Genomic DNA, 21,463 nt, shown 5'->3' on the forward strand with positions numbered 1-21,463 from the left:
TCTACTGAAGCTTTAAAACACAATGGTGAGGCTTCATCTGGAGTCCTATGTGCAGTTTTGATCTCCAGTCTACAAAAAGGACATAGCAGTGCTAGAAAAAATCCAGAGAAGAGCGACTAGGCTGATTTCAGGACTACAATTCGGTGGGTCAAGAGGAAAGATTAAAAGGGCTGAGCCTTTACAGTTTAAGAAAAAGAAGATTAAAAGGAGACATGATTGGAGCGTTTAAAATTATGAAGGGAATTTAGTAATGTGGATTGAGGCAGTGACTTTCAAATGAGTTAATCAAGAACACGGGGACACAGGTGGAAAGTTGTTAACGTTAAATTTCACACAAACGTTAGGAAGGTTTTCTTCACACAGATAACCACAGACATGTGGAATAAGTGACCAAGTAGAATGGTAGACAGTAGGACTTTAAGGACCTTCAAAATGCGACACTAGTCACAGGGGTGGGGTTGGATTTGTCTTCAATTTTGTTGGGTTATAAATTGATCTATTTGTATGGAATGATTACAATGAATATTAATAAAATAAAAATATAAAAAAAAAAAAAAATTCGACACTAGTCATTTTGGAGGAGTTAGGTGGATAGGAGTGCCGAGTTTTGTTGGCCCGAATGGTCCCTGCTTATCTAAAGTTATCCTACTGTAAAGACAGTACTTATTATAGAGTGACAGTCAAATGTACAGAACAATAGAAACGTTATTACGTAAAGTGAGAAATGTATGCAGTGTTTTAAAGTGTTTTTTTTTTTTTTTTTTGTTAATAACCTAATTGGAGCAATAGTCACCCTGGGACCAGCGCTGGCAAGCCAGACTTAAACGATAAATTATTTTATCTATTATATAATGCTTTTTCTATCTATCTATCTATCTATCTATCTATCTATCTATCTATCTATCTATCTATCTATCTATCTATCTATCTATCTATCTATCTATCTATCATTAGAGATTTATGTTAATTACCAGTTGATCAGGTGTACCTAATCACATCCACCTGAAGCTAAGCATGGCTGGGAGACCATCCAGAAAAAGCTTGGGTTGTTGCTGGAAGAGGTGTTGGTGATGCCAGCAGGGGGTGCTGGTAAGATTTCAAGGGGTAGGAGAAGTGAGCTGCTGTGAGTGAGGTTTATTGAAAGTGTTGTGCTGCCTCTGCCACCTCTGTTAACAACTCAACAGTTTTATATTAATGTTCCTTTCATGTATTACTTGCTTTGTGTACGATGCTTTGGTGATGTTCCATGTGTTTTGTGGATGGCCCCGACAAGAGGCGGGGCCACCTGACTATCCTATAAATCTAGAGGGTCTCCTTTAGTTCCTGGTAGTTTGTTATAAATGTGCTCTTGGAGTTTGGTGAGTTCTTGCGCTTTGGAACTTTTTGTGGTTTTCTCTTTTTCTTTTCTTTACTTGGATATTTTAACCTTTTCGGTCTGCTTTTGACCATTTTTTGAATTTCTGTTTTTCAGACTTGTTTGCCTAGGATTGCTTTTCTTGTACTAGGCAATTTCATGTTGTCTTTGTGCTCCAATATTGCTATTGGAATACTGTTTTGTTTGATGAATAAATTTTAATATTTTATTAACATTCTACAAGGCCATTTTTGTGTTTAGCTGGGAACTTTTGGGACTTACGTACAGGCAGTCCCCGGATTACGTATGAGATAGGGACTGTAGGTTTGTACTTAATTTGAATTTGTATGTAAGTCGGAACAGGTACATTATTTTAATAAATGCTATTTTTGACCAACTGTAACCAAGTGCCCTGCCAATGAATGATGGAGTTTCACCTCTCTTTGACCTTTTTAGTATTTCTACTTTATTTTCAATGGTGATGGTTTTTTCTCTCTTTACTGTATCACCAGCACTTGCATCAGATTTGTGTTTCAGAGACATTCTTGAAGGGTGAAGACAAAAGATTAAGATGAGCTCTTCTGCACAGCACTGGACACGCGATCACAGCAGGATGACACCAGTTGTCAACACGTCTGATGTACTGACAAGAGACAACTTCCTGCTATGTGCGTAACGGTACAAGCAGGCTTGCTATTGAGAATGAATAGGGGTGGCGAGGGGGGGTTCATCACCAGCCCACCTCGCAGTCACCTCCACTACAGTATGCTGTAGAACGAACACGGTGTGGCCAAAGGCGAGTAGTGAATCGCCCAACCCCAATTCAACAGGCAGCCATCCGAGGCACACTACAATACTACCCCCATTAAGCCACAACCAGGTCACCGCTTGCAGCATTACCAGCCGTGTGTGCTGGGCGGGCAGTGAAACGCCTCCCTCAGCTCCATCCAGCCTGCGTCCAGTCAAGAGCAGTAGCTGCTGCAGCGTAGTGGGCGGGCAGCAAACCATCATCCTGCACACAAATGATAGCTATGGCCCCGGTCACTATGGACCACGGGTCACCGCTTGCCACCGGGAGCTGCCCGAGGGACAGTACACTGCGCAAGCAGCGAAATCGCCCCCCTCCAGCCACCACTTGCAGCATCCCCAGGCCGAAGATGATTGAGTGGCAGTTACTGAGGCGCATGCGTCGCAGTTGCGTCCTCCTTCGTAAGTTGTAGGTCAGATGTCCGTAACCTGGGGACTACCTGTATTTGGAAATCTTAAGTTTTACAACACCAGCAAAAGCACTTATTATGGGCGCACAAGCATCAGAACTGGATCTTGGATCAATGGAAGAGGGTTATCTGGTTAGATTATTCCCATTTTCTGTTGCATCATGTTGGTGGTTGAGTGCATAAGAGTCGTATGGCACCTGGATGCACGGTGTAAAGAAGATAAGCAAATGAAGGCAGTGTGTTCTGACAATGTCCTGCTGGGAAACCCTGGGTCTTACCAATCATGTGGGTGTTAATTTGGCGTCTAAGCATCATTGCAAACCAGGTACAGTACTTCATAATAATAATACATTTTATTTATTCATAGGTGCCTTTCTAAACACTCAAGGACAACAAACAATAGATAAAACACACATTTAAACAAAACTAAACACGCAAGACAGAGCAATTATAATCAGAGAAAAAGCAGTCTTAAACAGATGAGTTTTAAGTTTAGATTTGAAAAGTGAGAATGAATCAAAATTTCTAAGCTCAGATGGTAATGAGTTTCAAAGCTGGGGAGCAGAGCAACTGAATGCTCTGCTCCCCATAGTGGAAAGATGGACGAAGGGGACAGTCAAGTGGATGGAGGAAGAAGATCTATGGGTACGGGAGGGAATGGCAACATGGAGGAGGTCAGACAGATATGGAGGGGTGAGGTTGTGGATAGCCTTGAATGTTAACAGGAGAATTTTGAAGTCAATACAAAACTTAACCGGAAGCCAGTGAAGCTGCTGCAAGACAGGAGTGATTTGGTGAATAGAGGGGCAGCTGAGTTCTGGACCAGTTGAAGCTTATAGAGAGATTTGCAATAATCAAGACGAGAAGTGACAAGACTATGAACAAGGATAGCAGTTGTATGGGGAGTTAGGGAGGGGTGAAAACGATTAATGTTACGCAAGTGGAAATATGCAGACTGGGAGATGTTATTGATGTGGGACTGAAAAGATAGAGTACTATCAAGGATGACATTGCAACAATGTTCCATTATGGAAGTGGCATCTTTCAGCAGAATAATGTAACCTGTTCGAGAATGGTCTAAAGAATGTGGTAAAGAGTTCAAGGCATTGGCCTGGTCTTCAAATTCCCCAGATCTCAATCCAATCAGGCATTTGTGGGATGTGTTGGAACAAGATGTCTGATCTGGAGCAGCTCCACCTCACAACTTTTAAGAGTCGGAGGATCTGCTGTTAATATCCTGCTGGCAGATACCACGGGACACCTATATTTCATGTCTCGACCAGTTGAAGCTGTTTTGGTGGCACATGGAGGAGTAAGAGCATATTAGGCAGGGGGTCGTAATGTTTTGGCTTTTCAGTGTATGCTACAGATGCAATGTTTGCTCTGAGGGTGTTGATGGAGAAGCATAGGAAAGGCCAGAAGGAGTTGCATTGCGTCTTTGTGGACCTGGAGAAAGCATATGACAGGGGGCCTCAAGAGGAGCTGTGGTATTGTATCAGGAAGTCGGGAGTGGCAGAGAAGTACGTAAGAGTTGTACAGAATATGTACAAGAGAAGTGTGATAGTAGTGAGGTCTGCAGTAGGAGTGACGGAGGTGGGATTACATCAGGGATCGGCTCTGAGCCCTTTCTCATTTACGATGGTGATGGACAGGTTGACAGACAAGATTAGACAGGAGTCCCTGTGGACTGTGATGTTTGCTGATAACATTGTGATCTGTAGAAATAGTAGGGAGCAGGTTGAGGAGAGGTGAAGATATGAGAGGAGAGGAATGAAGATCAGTAGGACCACCAAGACAGAATACATGTGTGTAAATGAGAGGGAGGTCAGTGGAATAGTGAGGATGCAATGAGTAAAGTTGGCGAAGGTAGAGGAGTTTAAATACTTGGGATCAACAGTATGGAGTAACAGGGATCATGAAAGAGAGGTAAAGAAGAGAGTGCAGGCAGGGTGGAGTGGGTGGAGAAGAGTGTCAGGAGTGATTTGTGACAGACAGCTATCAGCAAGAGTGAAAGGGAAGGTCTACAAGACGGTATTGAGACCAGCTATGTTATATGGGCTGGAGATGGTGGCACTGACCAAAAATCAGGAGACAGAGCTGGAGGTGGCAGAGTTAAAGATGTTAAGATTTGCATTGGGCATGACAAGAATGGACAGGATTAGAAATGAGGACATTAGAGGGTCAGCTCAAGTTGGATGGTTTGGGAGACAAAGTCAGAGATGTGAGATTGCATTGGTTTGGGCATGTGCAGAGGAGAGATACTGAGTATATTGGGAGAAGGATGCTAAGGATAGAGCTGTCAGGGAAGAGGAAAAGAGGAAGGCCGAATAGAAGGTTTATGGATGTGGGGAGAGAGGACATGCAGGTGATGGGTGTGACAGAGCAACATGACGAGGACAGGAAGATATGAAAGATGATCCACTGTGGCAACCCGTAACGGGAGCAGCCGAAAGAAGAAGAAGAAGAGTGTATGCGCACAATGAAATATTAATTGATCGAAAGACAGAAAGAAGCATTGTTCCTAAGTCAGTGTGTCTGTTATAAATGGTCACACTAATGATACACATGGTGAAAGGTGAAAGTCTGATGGCTGTAAAACCCCAGTAGTGCCTTGTCAAAGGTAATTTCAAGATAGCACGCCAAGGAGAAAATGGGCAGCATTAGTCATAATGGCCTTGAAGTTTCCTAACATCCTCTTGTCTATCATTGCTCTTAGACAGTGGTCAGTCAGTTCTGTTTGAGTTCTGCTGTATTTCAGGAGACCACAGAGAAGTACACTACCCTGGCTGCTATGGACTGATAGAACACGCCCAAGACGCATTAAAGACAAACAGAGCCTTCCCATTGTACTGCAGGTCTTTGTTGTCCACCTACTGTCCAGATGGACCCCCCCCCCTGGTATTTATTAGTCTGTACCACTTCCACCTCTCCCTCCTGTCCATTATAGTGTCTTATCTTAGAGGCTTCTTGCCCCCTTGAAAATTCATCCCCATCTACGTACTTTCTCTTGGTCATATTCAGTTCCAGGGTTTGTACCCGCAAGACATCACAAAGTCCTTGACCACCTTTCTGTTTTACTCCTTATCTCCATGCACACACCTTCACTAAACTTGAGTCAAGCTTACGCTTGAAAAGCAACCAAAGTGGATGCTATTGGAAGGTAGAAAAAAACTGGAGAAAGCACTGAGTATCCACATGACTCAAGAGAGTCCATACAGCGGTATACAGAGCATATTCAGGCCCTCAATGGAGTGGTAACACTACCCGATGATCTATCAACAACATCCATCCATCCATTTTTCCAACCCACTGAATCCGAACCACAGGGTCACGGGGGTCTGCTGGAGCCAAACCCAGCCAACACAGGGCACAAGGCAGGGAACCAATCCTGGGCAGGGTGCCAACCCACCGCAGGACACACACAAACACACCACACACCAAGCACACACACTAGGGCCAATTTAGAATCGCCAATCCACCTAACCTGCATGTCTTTGGACTGTGGGAGGAAACCGGAGCGCCCGGAGGAAACCCACGCAGACACGGGGGAGAACATGCAAACTCCACGCAGGGAGGACCCGGGAAGCGAAACCCAGGTCCCCAGATCTCCCAACTGCGAGGCAGCAGCGCTACCCACTGCGCCACCGTGCCGCCCACTATCAACAACAACAACATTTTATTTATATAGCATATTTTCATACAAACAATGTAGCTCAAAGTGCTTTACATGATGAAGAAATAGAAAAAAGATAAATAAGAATTAAGATAAGGGAACACTAATTAACATAGAATTAAAGCAGTGTCCAATGGCCAGGGAGGACAGAAAAAACAAAAAACTCTGGAGAAAAAAATAAATAAAATCTGCAAGGGATCCGAGGCCACCAGAACACCCAGCCCCCTCTAGGCATTCTACCTAACATAAATGACCTCAATCAGTCCTCATTGTATTCAGGGTTCTCATGGAAGAATTTGATGATGACGGTCATGTGGACTTCTGGCCGTGTAATCCATCAGCGTAGGGACATCACGGTGCTTTGATTAGGTGGTGGGGCTGCAGATCAACACCACAGAAAACCGGAAAAACAACAGAAGAGAAAGTAGGGGTTAGTACGGATTTTGAAGCCATCATGAATAATAGTAATAATAATTAATTGAATATACAGAGCATCAGGATTAAACAAAAATGAAGCTATGAGAAAGCCATGTTAAAGTAATGTGTTTTCAGCTGTTATTTAAAGTGCTCCACCATATTAGCCTGGCGAATTTCTATTGGCAAGCTATTCCAGATTTTAAGCGCATAACAGCAGAAGGCCGCCTCACCACTTCTTTTAAGTTTAGCTTTTGGAATTCTAAGCAGACCCTCATTTGAAGATCTAAGGTTATGATTTGAAGTGTAAGATGTAAGACATTCCGAAATATAAGATGGAGCAGATTATTTAAGGCTTTGTAGACCATAAGCAGGATTTTAAAGTCAATTCTAAATGACACAGGTAACCAATGTAGTGACATCAAAACTGGAGAGATGTGCTTGAATTTTCTTTTCCTAATTAAGATTCTAGCAGCTGCATTCTGCACTCATTGCAATCGATTGATGTCTTTTTTGGGTGGTCCTGAGAGGAGTGCATTACAATAATCTAGCCGACTGAAAACAAAAGCGGGAAATACTTTCTCAGCGTCTTGCAATGTTATAAGGGGTCTAACTTTTTCAATATTTCTTAAATGAAAAATGCTGTCCTAGTGATCTGATTAATATGCGATTTAAAATTCAGGTTAGAGTCAATAGTTACCCCTAAATTCTTTACCTCCATCTTGACTTTAAATCATAATGCACCAAGTTTATTTCTAATAACTTTATTATATCCATTTTTGCCAATCACTAAAATTTCTGTTTTCTCTTTATTTAGTTTGAGAAAATTACTACTCATCCATTTAGAAACACAAGCGAGACATTGTGTCAGTGAATCAAGAGAGTCGGGGTCATCAGGCGCTATTGATAAATATAGTTGTGTGTCATCAGCATAGCTGTGGTCGCTCACATTATGCCCTGAGATAATATGACCTAACGGAAGCATGTAAATCAAAAACAGCAATGGACCCAGGATAGAGCCTTGTGGAACACCATATAGAACTCTGTTTGGCAACCGGTGCCCGTGGAATTTTCTAGGGGCGCCGTGAAAACTTTTGTAAAATATTTAAAATTGCTAGTGTTTTTGAACTTTTGGAAGCTCTTATCTCTGTGAGCAAGGTTTTCAACACTTACGGAAATGAAGTCTAAGAAACGCGAGAGACTTCAAATGATCAACAAGGAAATGCGCGTCTGTCTTTCGAAAATTGATCCTCGCATCAATCTCATATGTGCTGAAAAACAATCTCAACGTTCACATTAATTAAATTTAAGATTTATCCTTTGATTCCTTTATTAATAAAATTTCTTTCAAACTTGTAAAATTAACTTTTTATTGACGATTGTCCATAGATTGTGTCGTCATGACTTTATTTATGGGCAGTCCCTCAGGTGCGCCGCGAAAGAAAATTTTTGGACTTAGTGCATCGCAACTCGAAAGAGGTTGCCTTTCACTGATATAGAATATCATGTGTCTTTGAAGTATAATTACCACAACTAACAAAGATGTTCTACCTGCCAGGTAGGATTCAAACCAATTTAAGACCCTGCTGGAGAGGCCCACCCATTGACTAAGGTGATTTATAAGAATATTGTGATCGATGGTATCAAATGCGGCACTCAGAGGATGACAACAGATAAACGGCCTCTGTCTGCATTTATCCGCAAGTCATTTACTACTTTAACAAATGCAGTTTCTGTACTATGATTTGTTCTGAAAGCCGACTGAAACTTATCAAGAATGGCAGGTTTATTCAAGAGATCATTTGGCTGCATAATGATTGCCTTCTGTGGAATTTTACTTAAGAAAGGCAGGTTAGAAATAGGTCTAAAATTTTCAAAAGCCGAGGAGTCAAGATTATTTTTCTTGAGCAGGGGTTTAACTACGGCAGTCTTAAGACAGTCTGGGAAGACCCCCTGTATCTAATGACGAGTTTACTATGTCAAGAATACTATTATTAGCACAACCGATACTTCCTTGAAAAAACTTGTTGGCATTGGGTCAAGGATGCAGGTGGAGGGTCTCCGTTGAGAAATTATTGTATATAAATAAGGCAAATCTATCCTGGTAAAAGAATTAAATTTGTTTAAAATGGAGTGGCTTTTTGCAGATGAAGTTGTCCTGTTTGCGTCATCAGGCCGTGATCTTCAGCTCTCTCTGGATCGGTTCGCAACTGAGTTTGAAGCGGCTGGGATGGGAATCAGCATCTCCAAATCCGAGACCATGGTCCTCAGCCGGAAAAGGGTGGAGTGCCCTCTCAGGGTTGGGAGCGAGATCCTGCCCCAATGGAGGAGTTCAAGTATCTCGGGGTCTTGTTCACGAGTGAGGGATGAATGGAGCGTGAGATCGACAGGCGGATCGATGCGGCGTCCACAGTGATGCGGGCTCTGCATCGGTCTGTCGTGGTGAAAAAGGAGCTGAGCCGTAAGGCAAAGCTCTTAATTTACCAGTCGATCTATGTTCCTACCCTCACCTATGGTCATGAGCTATGGGTAGTGACCGAAAGAACGAGATCGCGAATACAAGCGGCTGAAATGAGTTTCCTCCGCAGGGTGTCTGGGCTCTCCCTTAAAGATAGGGTGAGAAGCTCAGTCATCCGGGAGGGGCTCAGAGTAGAGCCGCTGCTCCTCCGCATCGAGAGGAGTCAGATGAGGTGGCTCGGGCATCTGATCAGGATGCCTCCTGGACGCCTCCCTGGTGAGGTGTTCTGGGCACATCCAATCGGGAGGAGGCCCCGGGGAAGACCCAGGACACGCTGGAGGGACTATGTCTCTCGGCTGGCCTGGGAACGCCTTGAGATTCTCCTGGAAGAGCTAGAAGAAGTGGCCGGGGAGAGGGAAGTCTGGGCATCTCTGCTCAAGCTGCTGCCCCCGCGACCCGACCTCGGATAAGCGGAGGAGGATGGATGGATGGATAAAATGGAGTATCGGGTTTAAGAGGTTCAGAATTGGAGAGATGTACTATAGTATTTCTAATATCATTAATTTTTTGATTCAAAAATACAGCAAAAGCCTCATAAGCTTCACTGGAAGTTGTTTGGAGGCATTCCGTTGAGTGACTTGGGTTTAGCAGATGATCAATTATAGAGTATAAGACTCTGGGATTACTAGCATTGTTATTTATAGATCTAGAGAAATAACAATCAGACCGTCAATAAGAAGATTTTGTTATATAGCGCCATCCATAACAAGTAAGAATCCAGCGCATGACTGGGCCTCAGATTTACTGGAGCAACCCTTAAGAAGTGGGTTACATATTCATTACTGATCTCTGTGCTAACTTAGGGAAGAATGAGGACACAGCTTGAAACACGGTCACAGAGTTAGTCTCCATAGTTCCTTGTATTTTTCCCTCAACATCTAATTAAATGCCTGTATAATGTCCCACATTTTCTCCTTCACTTAGCTTCCCATCTCATCTCTGGACACCTACCAGACCTTTTATGCTGTGTCTTGGGGTTTAATTCCATCATATGTGTCATGACCTGCCTTATAAATTCCTAAAGGCTCCAGACTCCTAGTTCCTTTTCACCCTTGTTCTTCAAGTCTACAATTAATGGCCTAATCAGCCATATTACCTCCAAGGCTTCATGATCTAATTACAGATTCTAATATTCTCCCAGTAATATCTGGTATTCAGGGTTAGACAGGCTCCATATCCCACAGAAGTCGTCACATGATCACTGCCCCCTAGTGCCATGTTTTACTCCCAGTGTCTTCTGAAGAGGACCACATGCTAAAGAAGCTCCTGTCTGGCCCCCCTTTTAGTCACTTGTCACAATATACGATTAAGTATATTTTGTTTTCTGAGCCTACAGGAAGTTGATGAGGATGAGATACATGACACCTCCCACAGAGACGTCCCCCAAGCACAAACCCGACAGAAGGACCGGGTTCGGAGATCCAGGGATTTCAACAATAAAACAGGTGAGATCTCCTTTGTGGTTCTGGGAATGGGATTGCTAATTTAAGATGGTCTGCTTTTTTGAAGTGGAAGTGTCACTATGTTCTGGGGGTGGGATGGGAAATTGCAGCCTGCTTTTTAGGGGTGAAAGGAGGGAGTTCTAAAACTAGAGTGCTAGACATTTTGGAGGAAAAAAATTCCAAATGTCACAGTTGAATTGAATGACAGATGAGTGTTTGTTTCCCGGGTCTTTCTAGTGCACGTTGCCCAAAATACCAAAGACTGGGTCCACTTTACATTCATCCACCCAGAAGGACATACCATGGTTTTGGGATAACGGCTAACTAATGCATTATGGAGGAATATTTCAGTCAAAATTAAATTAGTTAATGTGCAAGTAAACAAAAGTACTATGACGTGCGACAATAAATAAAGAGAAAGAGCATGAAATGTGACATTAAATAAATAAATGAGTCACGGCATATGCTTCTTATTGCTTATTTATTTATTGAATTTTGTCCGTAATATACCTTCAAATGTAACATAAAACACAAATTGAATTATGGGGAGCCACTTCAGCCACCACTAATGTGTAGCATCCACCTGGATGATGTGACGGCAGCCATTTTTGCATCACAATGCTCACCACACATGATCTGTTAGGTTGTGAAATGGTGAGAGATATAGCCAGTTAGAGAGAGGGGATAATTAGGGGGCCAGGATGACTAGGCAGTGGTGGGCAATTTACCCAGGACATCATTATATACCCTACTCTTTACGAAGACTGCCCAGGAATCTTTTATGGCCACAGAGAATCAAGACCTCGGTTTTACGTCTCATCTGCAGGATGGTGCCATTTTTACAGCACAATGCCCCCGTCACTGCACTGGTGGCATTGGGATCTGCTTTTTGATCACAGGTTAAGTGCTCCCTGCTGGTCTCACCATCATCTCTTCCAGCAGCAACCCAAAATTTTCCTGGATTGTTTCCCAATCCAAGCACTGGCAGGGCCTGAACAGGCTTAATTTCGAGTGGATGACATCTTCTGAATTGCATGGGGTACACTGACACCAAATGAAAGCTGGATGTACCACCTTGCCAGTTGGTCAATGGCTTCCAGCACAGTGGGTGTGATGGAGTGAAGCTTGGCTAAGATCTTCCTGACCTGTCGGCCAGTGACCTCAGAAGTGACAACCGGTAGCCAATATAAACTGACAAAAACAGTTCATCAGTGCAAATGTGCAGTATTGGCCCCCTTCAAAGGGAGTTAAAACGCAGTCTGTGCCTCCCATTCATCACATTTGAGGTGCGATGTGTTTTTCACATCACCGTTCATTACAATAACGGCTCGGTGATACAGATTATTATACACATGACCTGTCTTGTAGCTGGTTTGGCTGCATTTCTCTGCTTGATTATTTCCCAGTTTCTCTGAAAATTTGCATACGCATGGGTCAGAGTTGCCATAAATAAATGCACGTTTCCCCCATCAAGTTTTCTTTCTTTTCTAAATTTGCAGCGTTTGCAAGGGAATTTGCATTAATCATTTTGTGCTTACATGAGCTTTATAAATGAGCCCCCAGGTTTCTGACTGCCAGAGGAGACTCGTCGCTCTTGAAATGTCACTGCTGAGAAATGCTCTCAGGGCAAAAATCTCAGCGCTCGCAGCTGCTTGTCCTCCCCGAGCGGCAACTACAGGACACAATTTGAGACATTGGGATTACTAAACTGATGTTTCAGCCTGGGTAACAAAAGGGGGGCTTCCTATTTACTGCAGGGGTCTGTCGAGGCTGTAACTGTGAGTGTGTTTTATATAGCAGCCGGAACCCCCCTATTAGCCCCAGTACAGTCACCTCTTCCAGTACAGCCAACTTTCCCTGAAATGAATCCATGTAAGCCCCCGAATGTCATTGACAAGAAGACACCCCCCACTCAGCACAGCTTACTTATAACTTCCTGAGCAGCAGCAACAGAATGTGAACTCCGGGTCTTGGAACAACAGAACCACCGTTTTACCCACCGTAAGTAAAGGAGAACTCATTTTGCTGCAATGGGCAGACAAGCATCCAACATCAAGGGTGCCTTTACCATAACACCATCCCAGTCTCTCACCAAAGTAAATCCCGGATGAGCCCCAAAAATGTTACCCGTGCAAAATTTGCTCTGGGTGACTACCGTGCCCCACACAACATACTCATCGTCACTGACCAGCAATTATGGGATGCAAACTTGGAGCCTTGAGATAACAGAACCACCACTGTAGTTAAAGGAGAACTCTGTTTGCTGCAGTGGTCAGTCGAGTGTCCAAATGCAAGAGTGTCTCAGGTGAGCAGGGCACCAACAACAACATTTACTTCTGTAGCACATTTTCGTACAAATGGTACAACTCAAACAATAATAAAGAATTATGATTAAGATAGATAGATAGATAGCACTACTAACCAACCTGGTTGGGATGTCCATCCACCCATGTTGCCTAATTAGATAGATAGATAGATAGATAGATAGATAGATAGATAGATAGATAGATAGATAGATAGATAGATAGATAGATAGATAGAGTGCATCCGGAAAGTATTCACAGCGCATCACTTTTTCCACATTTTGTTATGTCACAGCCTTATTCCAAAATGGATTAAATTCATTTTTTTTCTCAGGATTCTGCATACAACACCCCATAATGACAACGTGAAAAATGTTTACTTGATGTTTCTGCAAATTTATTAAAAATAAAAAAACTGAGAAATCCCATGTACATAAGTATTCATAGCCTTTGCTCAATACTTTGTCGATGCACCTTTGGCAGCAATTCCAGCCTCAAGTCTTGTTGAATATGATGCCACAAGCTTGGCACACCTATCCTTGGCCAGTTTCGCCCATTCCTCTTTGCAGCACCTCTCAAGCTCCATCAGGTTGGATGGGAAGCGTCGGTGCACAGCCATTTTAAGATCTCTCCAGAGATGTTCAATCGGATTCAAGTCTGGGCTCTGGCTGGGCCACTCAAGGACATTCACAGAGTTGTCCTGAAGCCACTCCTTTGATATCTTGACTGTGTGCTTAGGGTCGTTGTCCTGCTGAAAGATGAACCGTCGCCCCAGTCTGAGGTCAAGAGCTCTCTGGAGCAGGTTTTTATCCAGGATGTCTCTATACATTGCTGCAGTCATCTTTCCCTTTATCCTGCCGCTGAAAAACATCTGCACAGCATGATGCTGCCACCACCATGCTTCACTGTAGGGATGGTATTGGCCTGGTGATGAGCAGTGCCTGGTTTCCTCCAAACGTGACGCCTGGCATTCACACCAAAGAGTTCAATCTTTGTCTCATCACACCAGAGAATTTTCTTTCTCATGGTCTGAGAGTCCTTCAGGTGCCTTTTGGCAAACTCCAGGTGGGCTGCCATGTGCCTTTTACTAAGGAGTGGCTTCCATCTGGCCACTCTAGCATACAGGCCTGATTGGTGGATTGCTGCAGAGATTTTTGTCCTTCTGGAAGGTTCTCCTTTCTCCACAGAGGACCTCTGGAGCTCTGACAGAGTGACCATCGGGTTCTTGGTCACCTCCCTGACTTGGTCCCTTCTCCCCTGATCGCTCAGTTTAGATGGCCGGCCAGCTCTAGGAAGAGTCCTGGTGGTTTCGAACTTCTTCCACTTACGGATGATGGAGGCCACTGTGCTCATTAGGACCTTCAAAGCAGCAGAAATTTTTCTGTAACCTTCCCCAGATTTGTGCCTTAAGACAATCCTGTCTCGGAGGTCTACAGACAATTCCTTTGACTTCATGCTTGGTTTGTGCTCTGACATGAACTGTCAACCGTGGGACCTTCTATAGACAGGTGTGTGCCTTTCCAAATCATGTCCAGTCAACTGAATTTACCACAGGTGGACTCCAATGAAGCTGCAGAAACATCTCAAGGATGATGAGGGGAAACAGGATGCACCTGAGCTCAATTTCGAGCTTCACGGCAAAGGCTGTGAATACTTATGTACATGTGCTTTCTCAATTTTTTTATTTTTAATAAATTTGCAAAAATCTCAAGTAAACTTGTTTCACATTGTCATTATGGGGTGTTGTGTGTAGAATTCTGAGGAAAAAAAATGAATTTAATCCATTTTGGAATAAGGCTGTAACATAAGAAAATGTGGAAAAAGTGATGCGCTGTGAATACTTTCCGGATGCACTGTATATAGATAGCACTACTAACCAACCTGGTCGGGATGTCTGTCCACTCATGTTGTCTAATCAGACAGATAGATAGATAGGGTAACACTTTAGTTTAGGATCCAGTGTACTGAGGAAGCAGTCTCCCCATGTCCATCACTTACAAAGGCTTCCAGACCAGGAAAGGCACCACTAACCAACCTGGTCGGGATGTCCGTCCACCCATGTTGTCTACTAAGATAGATAGAAAAAGGCACTATATGATAGATAGATAGAGAGATAGATGTGAAAGACACTATATAAGTAGCAGAAGATAAATGTGAAAGGCACTATATGATAGATAGATAGATAGATAGATAGATAGATAGATAGATAGATAGATAGATAGATAGATAGATGTGAAAGACACTATATAAATAGCAGAAGATAAATGTGAAAGGCACTATATAATAGATAGATAGGATAACACTTTAGTTTAGGTACCCTTCGATATGCTGGTAAAGTGACTTGTTAACATGAGAGATTCATAGGTCTTATACTGCAGTATGGGATATGAAGATAAATGTCTCACTTGATCAACCTTTTACCGTTTCAAAGTGAAATCATTTTAGTTGGTAGCATTGATGAATGGCAACTTTACTGATGATTTGTAAATGTTATTAACACCAGAATATACCTTTTTAAGGCCTTGTTACATAAGAGTAATTGAGCAGTAGGTGCATTTTTGTAGTACCTCAACTAAAGTGTTAAACACAGATAGATAATGTGACCACTACGGAGAGTAACAGTACCCCAAACCACAGACACAACTATGCCCAGACAGTTCCAGGTTTAAATCAAGTGCTTTTATTAACATAATAGTATATATTTAACAGGATTCTTTTACACAACACAGCACAGCAATACAATCATTCCTTCCTTCCTTCCTTTTCCTCCTCTACTCATCCCAGGTGACTGTTGTCCATCTCCATCTCCCAGAGTGAGGTGAGATTGCTATGGTGCCACTCCATTACACTGCAGAGGTCACACTAAAGCTTGACAAAACAATGAGGTCTTCTCTAAGCTGTGTCCCCTGGTAGCACCCACGGACCCTGATAGGGCTGCCTTTCTGATCTCCAGGTCATAAGCAAACCTACTGGTATCTGAGCTGGGATCAAGTCAGAGGAGCACTGCCACCTCTCTTGCTGGGGGATGAATCGACCCTGGTACCCACATCATCCCCTAGCACATCCATTATTCCTTCTCCCTGACTGGAACCATCCCTGCCAGGCTGCACCTCCATCCAGATGATCCGTCCATTATGGCCTTCTGGGTAGGTAAGGCTTTACTGTCCATCCCAGTAGGGACACCAGTCCATCCGCTATGGAATCTACAATAGATACAGTGCATTTCAGTGTATATACAGACCCCTTCACTTTCTGCACATTTTATTACACTGTAGATTTCTTTTTTAAATGCATAAATTTGCCATTTTTACCAAATGAGAAGTCAAGTCAAGAAGTTTTATTGGATAATTAAAGAGATTACAATAATCAAACTGCCTGAAGAAGAGGGCCGAGTTGCCTCGAAAGCTTGAATATTGTAATCTTTTTAGTTTTACTTGCCATCTCATTGCATCCATAAATGCTAACACAGTAAAACACCCCATTTTTCCCATCAGTCTGCACTTAATAACCCATACTGGCAAAGTGAAAACCTGTTTCTTTAGAAAGATTTGCCAGTTTATTAAAAATCAGAAGCTACAATGTCTCCTTCGTAGAAGTGTTCAGACATTTTGTGGCTCTCTCAATTTGTGCATAGGTCCCTCCTGTTTGCTTTAATTCTCCTTGAGATGTTTCTAGAACATGTTTGGAGTCCATCTGTGGGCACTTGGAATTGAGTGGACATCGTTTAGAAAGCTACACATGTGTACCTATGTATAGAAGGCCCTAAACTTCACATTGCATGCTAGGATAAAAACCAAGCTATGAATTCCAAATGAAGATGTGACACAGATCTGAGTAAAGGGATAAAACCATTTCTAAAGCTTGGAGTGGTCCCAGGAGCAGAGTGGCCTCAATCATTGTGAAATGGGAGATGTTTGGGACCACAGGGACTCTTCCTGGAACCGGCTGTCTGGCCAAACTGAGTAGATAGGCAAGAAGGGTCTTAGTCAGGGTGGTGACCAAGAATCCAGCAGTCACTGTAACAGTTTCAGAAGTTCCCTGCTGGGATGGGAGAACCTGTAATAAGGACAATCATCTCAAAAGACCTCCATTAATCAGGCGTTCATGGTAGATGAGAACAAAATTGAACTCTTTGTAGAACTCCAAGCATTATGTCTGACAATGACCAGCTACTGCTCATCACCTTACTTAATCTCATCCCTTCAGTGAAGTATGCTGGTGGCAGAATCATGCTTTGGTGACAGTGGCTGGATGGTCAGAATGGAGGGAAGACAGAATGCAGACAAATACAAAGAGGTCCTTGAAGAAAACCTGCTCAAATGCCACCTCACACTAGGGGGGGTTCAGCACAACAAAAACCTGAAGCACAGAGCCAAGTCAACACCGGTGCGGCAGTTTACTGACACTTCCCATTCAGTCCTACTGGAAATGGAGAGAATCTACCAGGTAGAATGGGATCAACTCCCCAAATCCCGGCATGCAAAGCTTATAGAGAATTGTCCAAGATGACTTGCCAAAAGGGCTTCTACAAAGTCCTGAATTATCAGTCTGAATTCTTCTGTAATACTTACACAGCCTAATTTAGTCACTCAGTGACCGACTCTGGGATAGGTTATCTATCCTTTGTAGTGTTTCTAATCAAGATCAGATCAAGGTTCTAGCTCCAGCATTTCTTTATCATTGTTGCATTCCGTATCCCACACGTGTCACTTATCAGTCCACCCCCAGTAGTTACACACGGACCCCTGGTTCCACTCATGTATTCTTCTTTGTCTTTCTTAAATTCTGCCTCCCACACGTGATGCTTCAGCAGATGGCGCTGCTCTTCTTCTTATTATTATGAGGATCTTTGTCACGTTGTTGGCCTCTGCAATTTGCTTGACGTTCAGAAGATGTCAGTACTCTTTATTTTTTTCTGTCATGTCATTTTATCTGCCTATCACTTTGCTGTAAGAAACCCAGGAGCGCAGGTCAGTTTTCTGATTTTGCCACCACCTCAATTATTGCATCCTACCACAATGTATCAGAACATAAGCTTTCGAACAAGACCAAGATCAAGGTTCTGGCTCCAGCATTTCACCGCCTTTGCCATCAGTCTAACCTCAGTAGTTACAGATGGACCCCTAATCACGTTTTTCTTCATCTTTGTTGTTCTTGTATTTTGTCACCTGCGCTTGACACTCAGCAGATGGTGTTGCTCTTGTTCTTATTTTTATGGTGTTCTTTGTCACATCATCAGCCACTGCAATTTGCTTGACAATCAGCAGATGACTCATTCCCTTTTATTTTTTTTCTGCAATGTCACTTCATTTGCCTATCACTTTGCTGGAAGAAACCCACAAGGGGTTTGATGTCATATCTTAGTTAGGGTTTCTCCTCTGGATGGAGTGCATCTTCATTTTTTATGTTTCTTTTGTGCATTTTTGTTTCTTTGATTTATGTCGATTATGAACATCATTCTTTATTTTTGGTGTTGTCGATGTATATAAGATGCCTTTGTTACGTACCATGTGTTTTGTGGGTGGTCCCGCAAGAGGTGAGGCCACCTGCCAATCGCCACCCGGACCTGCCCTCCGCCCTATACATCCAAAATGTTCTCCCATAGTTCCTGGCGGTTCACATCAAATGCACTAAGGAGTGGTGAGTTCTTTTGGTTTTGTAGGATTTGTGATTCTTTGGATTTTTGACCTTCACTCTGTGGAATTCCTTTGCCTTTTGTGTTATATAAAGTTTCGTAGTGTTTGTAATAAGTTTTTCTGAAGAATAAATGTTTTATTATATAAAGATTCGGTACTTTCCCTTATTACTAGCTGGGGTTTGACAATGATAGCCCCGTCTAGTGGCCATTCTTGGAAGTGTTTGGGACTACATGCTTTGGAAGTCTTTAGTGGTTGGGATTCCCAGCTCACAACAGTCGACTTCACCAATGCCTCAAATTTTTTGATTAGCCAGACCGTTTCAGGGCATGAGCTTTTGATCAAAACCAATGTCATGGTTCGAGCTCCAATAGTTTGTGAGTAATCACACACCAGACAAATAGCATTTTACAAATAAAGATTTATCTGATTACCTGCCGTTAACTTTCATTTGCACTTCTGGTTAGTTGCAAAACTGCATTTCATTTCCATGGTACTTGCATGGTGTTCAATGACAATAAAATTGAATCTAATCCAATCTAATAGCATCAAATCAATCCAGTACAAATATAGTGAATTGTGTATTTGAGGACATCTTGTGGTGACTAAGTGAAGTGCATCCAAAATGGAAACTGGGAGGCACATCTTCATACAAAGAGTGGAGGGAGACTGGAGTAAACTATGCATCAATATATTTGAAGTAGGGACTCTGTCAGCTTTAAAAAATTATAAATAATGTTGAGACTACTAAGCCAGTTAATGAACTGAATGGACTTGTCTTATTTTTGCAATTAGAGAAAGATGACTAAACAGTACACTTGCACTTCTTACAAACTCAGTTTCTTCATTCATTTCCTTGTTGACCACAATACATTTTGCATCCCTTTTTTTAAACCACATTGCAAGATTGTAAGAGTTTGGTTTCTTATTCCCATCAAGCCGGGTCACACATAAGAGGAAGGAGTTATTTTTAGCAGCACATTTGGTTGTGCAGCATTTGCAGCATCTGGGCAGAGAGACCAGATAAGTAACCTGTTACCTTGGAGCATCTCAATGCATGAGGTGACTGGGAATTGTTGAGCCATTCTGAACCAAGGGCAGCTTGGCAGTGCAGTGGTTAGTGCTGCCTCAACACAGATCCAGTTTGTGCCCCCCTCACTGTGACCCTATAGCACTAACACGGGTCATCATGAAGTGCTTTGAGAGTTTAGTGCTGGGCCACCTAGAAAGCAGAACTTTCCACATCAAATGTCCCTCCCCAGTTTGCCTGTCACCTGAAATGTTCCACCGTGGATGCCATATCACGTACTCTCCATCTGGTGCTGTCCCATCTGGATGAAAAACATGTGCACTGGAATGCTGTTCATTGATTTTAGTTCAGTATTCAACAGCATCATCTCCCAGAAGCTCATAAGGGAAGGTGAGCCTGCTTGGCTACAACAGTTCCCTAAATGGATGCTCTGGTGACCATAAAAGAGAGGTGGACACTATGCAAGGTGCTATCTACTGTAGACAATGAACATCAGTCACTATGTACCACCATAATTAAGCAGAGGAGTTTGTTTAGTGGTAGGCTGTTGTCACAGAACTCCAATATGCACAGATACAAAAGATCTTTTGTACCCTGAGCCATTTGACTCTTTAACTCTTCCCAACAAGGGCAGGAGGTGTTTGAGTTCTGGTCATGAGGCTCCTTCTCTGCTCATAAGCTGTATTAACACATATTAGCAGTGAGAAACTATATAACCATTTTCAAAATTTGTCACTTTAAACATGGTACCCTGTCAGCATAAGCCATGTCACTTTATTTTACGTTAATACTATGTCACTTTAGTATTCAGTAGTAGTATTACTTGCACAATTCCCATTGCACTGGAATTATTGTATGCACCATCTACATTACCTGTAGTGGACTGTTAGAGTCCAACCTCAGTGTCCAGTGATTGCATTTGACAGCCTGTACTTACTGTACTTAATGTTATCTGCATAGTGGATACTTAAACGTTTATATCTAACCTGGTATAATTCTTAGCTATCGGTACTTACATTTACATAGGGATCAATAAAGTTTCTATCTATCTATCTATCTATCTATCTATCTATCTATCTATCTATCTATCTATCTATCTATCTATCTATCTATCTATCATATAGTGCCTTTCATATCTATCTATTTGGTATATAGTGCCTTTCATATCTATCTATCTATTATATAGTGCCTTTCATATCTATCTATTTGGTATATAGTGCCTTTTATATCTATCTATCTGTTATATAGTGCCTTTCATATCTATCTGTTATATAGTGCCTTTTATATCTATCTATCTATCATATAGTGCCTTTCATATCTATCTATCTATCTATCTATCTATCTATCTATCTATCTATCTATCTATCTATCTATCATATAGTGCCTTTCATATCTATCTATCTATCTATCTATCTATAATATAGTGCCTTTCATATCTATCTATCTATTATATAGTGCCTTTCATATCTATCTATTTGGTATATAGTGCCTTTCATATCTATTTGTTATATAGTGCCTTTCATATCTATCTATCTATCTATCTATCTATCTATCTATCTATCTATCTATCTATTTGTTATATAGTGCCTTTCATATCTATCTATTTGGTATATAGTGCCTTTCATATCTATCTATCTATCTATTATATAGTGCCTTTCATAGCCATCTATTTGGTATATAGTGCCTTTCATATCTATCTATCTATTATATAGTGCCTTTCATATCTATCTATCTGTTATATAGTGTCTTTCATATCTATTTGTTATATAGTGCCTTTCATATCTATCTATCTATCTATCTATTTGTTATATAGTGCCTTTCATATCTATCTATTTGGTATATAGTGCCTTTCATATCTATCTATTATATAGTGCCT

At 42.1% G+C, this 21,463-nt stretch overlaps 1 protein-coding gene across 1 annotated transcript in view; it reads left to right on the plus strand.

Moving 5' to 3' along the window:
- Positions 1-21,463, plus strand: part of tnfsf13b (TNF superfamily member 13b) — a 36,448-nt gene that overhangs the window by 712 nt on the left and 14,273 nt on the right. Inside the window, exon 2 of the mRNA XM_028799215.2 lies at positions 10,513-10,621. Coding sequence (XP_028655048.1) covers positions 10,513-10,621 — 109 coding nt within the window. The remainder of the gene's footprint in view (positions 1-10,512; positions 10,622-21,463) is intronic.

Source organism: Erpetoichthys calabaricus, chromosome 4, assembly GCF_900747795.2.
Source record: "Erpetoichthys calabaricus chromosome 4, fErpCal1.3, whole genome shotgun sequence".
NCBI classification, from domain to species: Eukaryota; Metazoa; Chordata; class Cladistia; order Polypteriformes; family Polypteridae; genus Erpetoichthys; species Erpetoichthys calabaricus.